Source organism: Triplophysa rosa, linkage group LG1 (genome assembly GCF_024868665.1).
Source record: "Triplophysa rosa linkage group LG1, Trosa_1v2, whole genome shotgun sequence".
Taxonomy (NCBI): domain Eukaryota; kingdom Metazoa; phylum Chordata; class Actinopteri; order Cypriniformes; family Nemacheilidae; genus Triplophysa; species Triplophysa rosa.
Genome location: NC_079890.1, coordinates 25907359 through 25919405, shown reverse-complemented (window position 1 = coordinate 25919405; position 12047 = coordinate 25907359). Strand labels below are relative to the sequence as shown.

General features: G+C 39.9%; 1 protein-coding gene across 2 annotated transcripts in view; it reads right to left on the bottom strand.

The window, feature by feature from the left end:
• bean1 (brain expressed, associated with NEDD4, 1) overlaps window positions 1-12047 on the bottom strand; it is a 58349-nt gene that overhangs the window by 25106 nt on the left and 21196 nt on the right. Inside the window, exon 1 of one of the 2 annotated variants that reach the window (XM_057346754.1) lies at window positions 6298-6411. The exons of the other annotated variant lie outside the window; for it this stretch is intronic. Coding sequence (XP_057202737.1) covers window positions 6298-6340 — 43 coding nt within the window. The 5' untranslated portion in view covers window positions 6341-6411. Of the gene's footprint in view, window positions 1-6297; window positions 6412-12047 lie in introns of those variants that run through there. 2 annotated transcript variants of the gene reach the window in all.

Here is a 12047-nt window from a genome sequence, read left to right as displayed (position 1 = left end):
CTCATATAGCCTACCACAGTATACAGAGCGAAGTTATTTTTTATTTTTTTGAAAGAGTAGAAGAGAGATAGAAGTCAGAACTGATCAGTCAGGTGTTGATGGAAGAGATGTGTTTTCAGACGATTCTTAAAGATGGCTACAGAATCTGCTTATCTTGTAGCAGCAGGCAGATCATGCCATAAATGTGGAACCGATCCCGAGAAGGTACGTGAGAGAGATTTTTTACCTTTTTGGGATGGCACCACAAGACGTCGTTCATTTGCAGAGCATAAGGGATCTGGCGGGTACATAAGTCTGCATTAGCGAGTGAAGATAAGAGGGTGCCAAATCAGTGGTGGTCTTGTAGGCCAGGAGCAGAGTCTTGAATTTGATTTGAGCGACTATAGGGAGCCAATGTAACTTAATGAAGAGAGGAGTGACGTGCGCTCTCTTCGGTACATTGAAGATAGTGCTGGACGATATGGCCAAAATTGATATTGAAATATATTCATGCATTTCGGTCAATACGATATAATTCTGATAACGATATAAACAATATTTTAATTACGAATTATCTGTCGGACTCCTATAACCGAGCACATTACTCACACATTACAACACCTGCATTGGCTTCCAGTTAAATATCTAATTAACTTTAAAATCCTTCTCCTCGCTTATAAAACACTCAATAATTTGGCTCCTCCCTACTTAGCAGAACTCCTTCGCAACTACACTCGCACTCTCAGATCATCTGCTGCACTTAATCTTGTTCTTCCTCGAACTTGCACTACTATGGGTTCTCGAGCTTTCAGTCAAGCTCCTTACCTCTGGAACTTGTTATCGTAGGTCCTTAAAAGTAGTGAAAATCTCTGTGTTTTTAAATCTCGTCTTAAAACATACTTTTTAGGCAGGCGTTTTTGTAATTTTGTATTAGTTTTGTGTGATTATTTTATGCTTGTAATTAGCCTGTATTAATTTTCTTTAATGATGATTGTTGTTATTGTTGACTGTTTGCTGTACGGTGTCCTTGAGTGTCAGTAAGGCGCCTATAAATAAAATGTAGTAGTAGTAGTATTACAAAAAGTAAAATGTAAGCTAGAAGTTGAGAGAGCCCTCTGATATGAACAATAAATTGCTGATCAAATCATTCTAGATGCCAGCAGTGTGCAAAGCTACATATGATTATTAGAATAAAATATTTTTGTATAGGACTGTGCCCTTTCAAATATTAGAATCATGTTTACCAATAAAATTAAGAATAACTTTTCTAAATGTGCTTCAAAGCATAATTCCATAACTTCAAATGTGCTTTAAAGCATTGGCATATTTTCAAAGCTCTACAGGGGCACAGGCCTCCCATTACTTGAAACTTTTTTCTTTTTACATATTCTTCTAAATTAATAATTTTCAATTATTAACGTCCACTGAATTTTATGTATGACTGTATTTCCAGTTTTGTCAAAACTTTATACAAGATCTGCCATGCTCTCCTGCAAGCTGACATTAAGAACCGTTTTCATTAGTTTCAGTGTCTTTCAAAGGCCCTACAGTGTGCTTCAGTTAGCAATAAAAAAACTATGAAATTTGCCATTCTGTCCTCGAAATTGACATTGAAAACTGTTTAAACTTGTTCGTGTTTATTTTCCGAAAGCAAGCATTAGTAAGTTGCAGATCCGTTTTGTAAATTAATATAATCAATATCAAACTTAGCCCGTGTTTACACTTGACTTCGTTTTCGAAGCTGCTAGCGTCTGTTTTACATTATAATCCTATGAAGTAAACCGTGTTTTCAAAAACGTCCCGAGCGCTTTTTTAAACGCCAGCTCCGGCGTCTTTTTCTGCAGCTCAGAGTGTCATTTGAGGTTGAAAAACTTTTCTGAAAAAAAACGCCCACGTCAATCTCCTATTCCCCAGCTAACCAATGACAGAGACCTATCGTTTCCATAACAACATGCGAGGAACGTGATTGGTCGAGAAGGCTCCAGCTCGAAAAAATAAAATGGCAGCTGAAACATCCGTTAGAGCATAGTTTTGTATAAATGTAAGTTAAATTTTCACTTTCAACAACTTCTGATTGCATTTCTGGCGAGAAATTAGTATTGTAAGTTTTAAATATGTGATTAGTTATGGCAAAGACGCTCTCTGTTTGTAATTCAAATAGACTTCCGTTTACGCTGCCTATCTGTTTCTCTGGGCTGCCTTCGAGCACAGACGCTGATGACGAAGTCATGGCGTTTGGCTGCTGTTTGTAACCAAACGCTGCCTGCGTTTTTTTTTTACTAAAAAAGCATCTTGGTCAACTTTTTCTTCTCAAAAAAGAAGTGTGAACACGGGCTTAAACTAGAGATTTATACTGGGGCAAGATGGAGTGCCGCTCCATAACACCAGTAGCCACTGCCGCGGAGCAGAGCGAGGGCTCAGACCCGGACGTGTAATGTATATTGAAATATCGAAAATGTGTTTAAAAACCATATCATCGTTATCGAAATTAATTCTATCGCGATAGTTATTGAATTATTGTCCAGCCCTAATTGAAGACCACTCTTGCCGCTGCATTCTGGATTATCTGTAGAGGTTTGGTTGTGCAAGCTGGAAGTCCAGCCAGTAGTGCATTGCAGTAGTCCAGCCTGGACAGAACAAGAGCCTGGACTAGGACTTGCGTAGCATGCTCGGATAGGAAAGGTCTAATTTTCCTAATATTGTAGAGGATGAATCTACATGACCGGGTGGTGCTGGCAACCTGATCAGTGAAGTTAAGCTGATCGTCGATCACCACTCCCAGGTTTCTGGCCGTTCTGGAAGATGTGATGGTTGATGAGCCCAGTTGAATGGAGAAGTTGTGATGAATCTTTGTGTCGGCCGGGATTACAAGCAGTTCTGTTTTAGCAAGGTTCAGCTGCAGGTGATGGTCATCTATACAAAGCGAAATGTCAGCTAGGCATGCTGAAATGCGTGCAGAAACAGTCGGATCGTCAGGCTGAAATGACAGGTGGAGTTGTGTATCATCCGCATAGCAGTGATAGGAAAAGCCATGTTTCCGAATGACAGAGCCTAAGGATGTCATGTATATAGAAAATAGCAACGGACCAAGCACTGAGCCCTGAGGCACCCCTGTGTCGAGATGTTGGGACTCAGAGACCTCTCCTCTCCAGGATACTCTAAATGACCTACCTGTGAGGTAAGACCTGAACCATTGTAGCACCACTCCAGAGACACCCATAGCCTTGAGGGTCGACAGGAGTATGTGGTGGTTAACTGTGTCAAAGGCGGCAGATAGATCCAGTAGGATAAGTACAGATGAGTTAGAGGCGGCTCATGCCAGTCTCAGGGCTTCAATGACAGAGAGCAGCGCAGTCTCAGTGGATTGACCGTTCTTGAAACCAGACTGGTTGCTGTCCAGGAGGTTGTTCTGGATGAGAAAGGATGAGAGCTGGTTACATACCACACGTTCAAGAGTTTTAGCAATGAAGGGGAGGAGTGATACCGGTCTGTAGTTCTCTAACAGTGCAGGATTAAGAGTGGATTTCTTCAGAAGCGGGGTAATACGGGCCTCTTTGAAGACTGTGGGAAATGTACCAGTGGTGAGAGACGAGTTGATAATGTGGGTCAGAGCGGGAACAACCGATGGAGAGATGGCCTGGAGGAGATGAGTGGGGATGGGATCTAGCGGGCAGGTAGTTGGGTGGTTAGAAGACATGACCTTGGAGACATCATCTTGAGATAGGAGAGAGAAAGAGGGGAATGAGCATGTGTCGGGGGTTTGGGTGTGATCAAGAGGCGGCGGCAAAGAGAACTGACTGCTGATGGTGGTCGTTTTCTTTACAAAGAAAGATGCAAAATCATCAGCTGTTAAGTCGTGTGGTGAGGGGGCAGGCGGGCAAAGAAGAGCAGAGAATTTTTTAAAGAGAGTACGAGAGTCAGGCGAGTTGTTGATTTTAGCATGGTAGTACTGGGTTTTTGCAGAGGAGACATCAGCAGAGAAAGAGGAGAGACTGATAGAGACTGAGGTCAGTAGGTTCTTTAGATTTGCGCCACTTTCTCTCAGCAGACCTGAGTGTGGCGCGATGCTCACGGAGAACATCAGATAACCAGGGGGCAGAAATGGATGCACGAGATGGCCTAGATGTTAGAGGGCATAAGTTGTCTAAGCAGGAGGTTAGTGTGGAGCAAAGACTGTCGGTGGCACTGTTAGTATCCAAGAGAGAGCTGTTCAGAAGTTAGGTCGAGATAAAGAGTGATGAGGAAATGATCCGACGTGTGCAGCAGGGTGACCTGGGAGTGATGAGTGGAGCAGTGTCATGTGTAGATAAGATCTAGGTGATTACCAGACTTATGGGTTGCTGAAGTGGGAACTCGCTTGAGGTCAAACGACGCAGTCAGGTTGTTGAAGTTGGCAGCCTGTGGTTTTTCAAAGTGGATGTTGAAGTCTCCAAGTACCACCAGAGGAGTACCATCCTCGGGGAAGGATGACAGAAGCGTATCCAACTCCTCCAAGAAATGTCCAAGCTTACCTGGGGGACGATAGATAACCACAACATGAGTTTTAACAGGGTGGATTATAGTAACAGCATGTGACTCGAAGATGTTGTCACACGAGGGTGCCAGCTGTTTGAATTTCCAGTCGTTGGGGATAAGTAGACCGGTTCCTTCACCCCTCCCTGATATGCGTGGGCTGTGGGAGAAAGTGTAGTTATTTGAGAGAGCAGCCAGTGTGGCAGTGTCCTCTGGCTTGATCCAGGTTTCAGTAAGTGCTAAAAGAGAAAGACCAGAGTGTTTAGCAATAGCTGTGATGAAATCTGCTTTGTTTACAGCAGATTTGCAGTTCTATAAACCAATATGAAATGTAATTGAGGTAGTTGTGGATGCTGAAAGAGTGCGCAGATTATTAGCATTAGCATTGCGTGGCCTTCTACGTGATACCGGTGATTTAAGAGTTGTAGTGACAGTAGGGATTTGAAAACACATACTCAAAAATGGGGAATAAGGAATAAAAAAATAACAAGAAGAGAATAAATAGAAGTGCAAAAAGTTAATACTGAAGTGTAATACTCAAGTGCCTTGTCGGTGTCCTTGCTCGGTGGAGTCGCGCAGGTAGAGTCGATGGTCTTTACGCTCTTCGGTCTGCACGGGATGAGGGCGCGCGATTAGGTTGCCGCGACAATTCACTTATATATCCGTCTGAATCACGCAATTGAAATCAGTAGGACACGCCTCCCAATATCTCCCAATAACAAACAAAACCAGCACGAGAACAAACACAACTTCAACATGTGACAAACGCGGCAGTAAACAAAGCAACGACACTGCGTTTAAACTCAATAAGACAAGATTAATCAATTACGCGCTTCAGTTGACTTCAGCTGCAACAAAATGCTTCTCTTCAGAATGAAATACTACCTTATCACTTTATGAAAAATGCAAAAACTATGTTTAGCTTATTTCATATTATTTAATGTTGTATGAAGTGTAACTATGAATGTTCCAATCTGCACTACACTGAACTGCAGTGTTCTTTGTTGTATACTGTACATTTGGGAAAATACAGCATAAATACTGGATGCACAATATTAAAGAACATGTGATATGCAATAACTTGCAATAAGCCAAATCAATTTATATTTTTGTATTTATGAATCAAAAACAACAGCAGCTGACCACCGTGCTGTACAACCATAACAAAATATCCATTTAAAACATAAAAAGAGCATATACATTATAAAACTACAAAAACGCAATGCAACAGAAGACATCAAAACATATTTTTTCATAAAAAAATTCTTATAATATTCCTATAAGAGAAAAGACCTAAAACTCTAAGACCAGTTTTCCTGGGCAAAAAGATTTCAATTCAAATTTTGCTAAAATATGTGACACATGATTAATTTTGAATTTTGAAAGTCTATTTAAATTATATTAAAATATGAAAAACTGAAAATTTATATAACCAACATACATATTCTTTCTGGGATAGGAACGCATCATTACAACTTTTGAAAGTGAACAGCCATGTTTCACTATTGCAGTAAATAAAAACAAATTTGAAAATGTTTCTGTAAACCATTGTAATATGTATACATCTTCTATATGCACCCCTAATAAATACAGAAAGGTAGTATTAACATACATAAAATGTGCACCCTATGCACAATGTAGTACTGCACATGCACACACTATATAAATCAGCATGCCATTCTGAACAAAGCCATTTGTCAATCCCACAGATAGTGAGATCACACTGGTGTGCGATTATGTCAGTTCCTGTACATTAAACCTGCTGTGAGCGCAAAAACACACATGCACATACACTCACACACCTACCTCTCTGTGGACTGCAGATCAGGAACGCTCCCCAGACTTTCATCCCTCAGTGAATTAGATTCTCAAGTCTGCAGTGTTTCATTTTTAATCCTGACCCATGTGAATTTTTAAATATGCGGGGTGGAAGACTTTCATGTCAGCTTGCGAGAAGCCCAACTTCAGCCATTAGCTCCTCTCTGACTTCCATCACCCTTTCCATTTAGACCAGAGAGAAACCAAAATAAGCCACACACACACTCTCTCTCTCTCTCTCTCTCTCTCTCACACACACACACATACACTATACAGTAGGCTAAAGGCAGATTCAATAAAGCCTATTGGTAAAGAGAATGATGTTAACACTGTGTGGGTCTTGTGATGCCTCCAGCCCTTTCTGAAGATAAAAAAGGCGCAAATCAAATCAATTTATCTGTGAGGTCCACAGTGCTTGAGCGGTAACCACATATACTCGGGGGAAAAGGAAATATCACTGTCAGGTGTAACAGTTCACTTAAACGGCACAAGCTGTGAATGTAGAACAAACAACCGGAAATTGTGTCTTTGAAGCTGTAGCCAGCCCAGATTACATCACTAATGATTTTGCCTTTCAGCTGTAAATAAATATGAGGATAAAATGCTAAAATTGATTTGTTCTATTTATGTACGATTTGATATTTTTGTATTGTTTAATTCATTACTGTTATTTAAATTAAAAGCTAAATATTTTTATCTAAAGAAACTGAGAAATAAATGACCTGTCTGATTGGATTAACTGAACCAAATGTCACACTTTCCTGATGACAAATTACGCCACAGGCTTGTATGTTACAGACATTCAGTCAATGATTAAAGGCAATCATTTTTTTGAAAGATTTTTGAAAGATTTATTTGTGCATTTTTTGCCTTTATTTGTACAATTGTGTGTAGCCATCAGGGAATATTAACTCTGCTGTAAAGCTTTTGGAAACTTTTGGCAAATAAACTGCAGGGCTGTACAGTGCGACATGTTGCACGTGCTACGAATAAAATTGATCTGTGCTAAGAATAAATTAGCCACCACACGTGCGATACAGTTTGGCAGGTGCATTAAACAGAGCCGCGTGTTTGTGTGAAGTGTGTTTGTCGTTGTGCTTGTTTGTGTGGGACATTAATCAATGGCACACTGCTATTTTACCTAGTTTTAGTCTATTTTGTCCGTTTTCAGGCTGCATTGAGTCCATATAACTAGATGCGGACTATTATTTAAATATGTCAACTGGCTGTTCTGCGTGTCTGGGTGAATGAACTACACAGTTTAACGTGCTACGGGGGAGCGGGGGTTTTCAGCAGTTTTACATGACATCACGAGTGTATATTATCATTTTTTGTTATTTTCCTATGGCATCTGATAGAGCGGTTGGACCTGGAAACGATATAATATGACCTTATATGGTGGTGCGTAACATCAGGCTTAACAAGCGGATTAAGATTTGAAGTTTTGATAAGGTCTGAGACTTTTCTGACACACCATATACAGCAACACAACGTACTCGAGGATCATAAAGTTAGTAAAGACATTGTTAAAGGAGAGGTTGTTCGAATGGTTTTACTACATGTGAAATAAGTCTCTGGTGTCCCCAGAGTGTGTATGTGAAGTTTTAGCTCAAAATACCCAGCGGATCATTTATTATAGAATGTTGAAGTTGCCCATTTTTGAGTGTGTGTAAAAACGCACCGATTTTGCTTAAATCTCTTTAAATGTCAATGAACTTTTCGTCCCAGCCCCCTCTCCAGAGGAGGGCGGAGTTTCAGGAACTCGTGCTGATGCGTACCGGCCAAAACAAAACATCAAAATGTCAGTAATTGTTAGTGGTGTTCAGCCCTATATGTACGAACCGGAGTCTGACACTGATGGAGAGACACAAGAAGTGACAACCTTAAGAATTGAACAGGACGTTTCCGAATGGTTAGTTGTAATTTTGCAGTTATTGTGAAATGAACGTTCTTCAAGTGATCGATAAGCATTAGCATGGTCCGTCATGATAATGTATAAATCGCTGTGCAGGTGCTCATGTGGGAATTGCAGTAAAATGACTACAGAGCCAGAGAATAAATGCTGCATGGAGGTCGAGCAGCTATAGTTTAGCGTTACTACAGTTATACTATGCTTTCAACGTTGTTCTATCATGTACTGTCACACTTACTTACGTATTGTTTACAATAAGCCCGACAGCATGTGAGGGCAGCGTCAATAAATACAGTTAGACGCTGTACTTCTATTGTTAGCAACATTACCAATATAGCGCGATAACAAGCACATTAACAGTGGCAATTTTGAAAGACTAATCAGCAACAATATGAGGTGTGATACTTAACGTTACTGCTTCTGCTGGATATGAGGACTGGGCACGAAGTGTTGGTATTGCTCCCGGTTTCAGTAGCAACCTCGTTGAAAGTCCAGCGTTGTACTGGCCCTCATTCGTGAAGCAGTCCGGCGTGAAATGATTAGCGGAAACGTGAAATACTTTACCGATTCTCAGCGGGACATTGCCTTCATAAATGAAATTTAACCATGCTGTTCTCTATAACTCAGCTTGCGGGAGTCTATGGAGACAGTTATGCTGGTCGGTACATCCTAATACAGAACAACTGTAGTGCCCTCCGTGGCGCAGACATTGTGTAGCTCCAGTGACGATCTAACGATGGCGACTGTTGTACTTCCCACATGGGGCTGTGTCTAAGCAAATAGGGCAGATCGTCACCACTGCTGGGCGGGCTTTGCCGTTGAGTGACGACATTAACGGCAGAATTCAAATCTTTGCTTTTACCAGCAGGGTTTTTGAATTACGCAAATTATTAAAAAAGGAGTGAGCACATTTTTTACTGTTTAGACTGCTTGTTTACAGACACTGTGGACACGTATTAAAGTTTTAACACATTATAAAAGTGAATTTAGCTAAATATGTGCCCTTTAAAATAGTCCACATGCATACATTGCGTGCTTTCGTGGATGAAAGAGGAAGAATATAGTCAATGGAGCTTTTATTATTAATGGACTTTTATTATGAAAGTTATTTTTTGTTTTATTATGCACAAAATGTATTTTTGTCGCTTCATAAAATGAAAGTTGAACCATTGTAAAGGCACATTGACTACTATAATGATGTCTTAACTAACGTTATGTGCTTTGAGTGTCAGAAAGCACAGAAATATTAATTTGTGTAAATAAAGGTCTTACAGAAGTGGAATGACTTATGGGTGAGTAATTCATGACCGAATTTTCATTCTTTGGTGAACCAACTAAAAGTTGCCTACAGTTTGTAGTTCTGCAGCTCTGATTTATTAAAGTTAATGTGTGCTCATACGTAGGTGGCCAGTAGTGGGGTCTCCAAATATACAACAGGACTGTGTCTCCAGGACTACCGCAGCATGGCAACCTCCAGGCATCCATCTGGTCTATGTTAACACTGGAACACTTGTCTACCGTGCCTTACTCAAGTGCATGATGTGTGTCTTTATGAGCTGATGCTGACTCAGATTGCACTTTACTTTGGTCAGCAGTGTGCCACTGTTTGATTATGTCAGATTTGCGTGAGTGTGTGGCTTATATAAATTGTCATGTCCTTCTGCTGTCCTTCCCTCTGGCCCTTGCATCTTTGTCCTGCCTATAAAAAAATTCATGAAGGTCGTGGCAGACCAACATGTAACTCTATTGCATAACCACAACAACGTATGCTTCTTCTGCCCTTCTTCGACCTCTCCTTCTCCCACACACAAACACACTCTTGTACTCCCCTGTTTCTACTCTTGTTCTCATATCTCTGCTTATTTCATGCTTCCCACTGGGAACATTCCAATTCTGTGCCACAGATTTCCAGACTTTAGCCCACATCTTCAATTCAACATCTTTCCTACAGAGCCATTTTTAAATTCTATACTGAAAACATACTATTCTTCATAAGTATGTTTGTCAGTAAAATATCTAAGCAGCCTTTAAACAAGATACTGTACAATTGAAACGTACATGTTGGTCCCATAACAAAGAAATAATAGAGATTATATTTCTTCATTTTTTATTAAAAATATTTAACTGTTTCTTCTAGACATGAATGATATTAAATGGAAAGGAAATTAAAACCTCTAAGGATTTTCCATGAAAAACTGAGAAAATCTATCATTTAATATTAATATCACTTAATCTAAAATTAAATGATTGGTTTAAAGGGGTCGTATGACACAGCTAAACAAATATTATCGTTTGTTTTAGATGTAATCCAATGTGTATACATGATTTAAGGTTCAAAAACGCTGTATTTTCCACATACCGTGCATGTTTGTATCTCCTCTTTGCCCCGCCTCTCTGAAACGCACTGATTTATTACAAAGCTCATCGCTCTGAAAAGCGAGGTGTGCTATGATTGGCCAGTTAACCAGTGCGTAGTGATTGGTCGAATACTACAAGCGTGTGATGGAAACGTAACGCCTCTTACCATATTTGGAACATCAGGTTCAAAAGCAATTGTAGTGACAGGTACGCCCACCTTACTTGCGTATACATTTGGGCGGTCTTAGTCAAATCATACCACGAACTGATGTAGATTTGTGGGGGTGTGGTTACACGAGGCGTTTCAGGCAGGTCTGGGTGAGCATTCGCTTTTAGATAGAATTCATCTTTTGTTTCGACACTTTAATTTAGCAATTTTACGTCTAATACATGCATGGGCAACTTATAACACACCAAAGACAAATAAAAACACGTGTTCGCGCCATATGACCCCTTTAACAAACACAGAGATTTAGTCTAATGCTGTAACTGATGTTTTGATGTTAATACAGTTCAATGTATTCTGGGATGAGGATGAATGGAATTATAAAAAGCTCTTTAGAGATATTGTACAAAAAGCTAGATTTAATGAATACTTTAGTTTTATTAAAAAAAAAATCCTTTGCCACATTTTCCCAGCCTATCTATGCAGTTACTGTATGCTGTAAATAAGCAGCACTTACAGAAACATGCATACTTGATTTAGATCTCTCAGCAACAAGGATGAAAAGTGTGGAAAGAAGGTCACTCCTACCCACACAACCAATAACACATAAAACAAAAAGGAACACACAGAATGAATTAAAATCTTCTTTCCTGAAAAGCTCAGGAACATAATAATGCTACTAAAATGTGATTTGCAATGATTCTTTTATTCATTGATTTCCAGGGAACACACATACTAATAAAACTGCCAAAGCACTACTCTTCCAACTGAGCTACACCTAAATGCTTGGAAGCACTTAAAGTCCCTTTGTAAAAGCATATTTATGCTGGATCCATAAAAGTAAATGACAAAATACTCTCACACAAGTTGTCTTTTAATCCAAATAAAAGCAGCTCTGCGTAAATATTGAACCCACAAAAACTACTTGACTTCACTAATTGACTAGTTAGTGGTCATCCAGACCTATCCATATTTAAAACACACTACAATGAAAACTAGTTCTGAAACCAAACAACCAGAAGCCACATACATAAAACACATCTCTGAGAATTGCCACATGATATACTGTATGAAGGAGTACCACATACGCCTACAAGACAATTTGCCTCATACAAGCTCCTCAACCCTCATGAGATATGCCATCTGTCAGAGTCTTTAAAAGTTTACACAACCTTTTACTCATTCTCACTTCTGGGTCCTCAGAGATCCAGCTGGGAAGTGTGTGACAGATAATGCAAGCCTCTGCACATTTTTTAATCTCCAATTGACCCAAATAAAAGAGTATGAGCTGCACTGATTGGA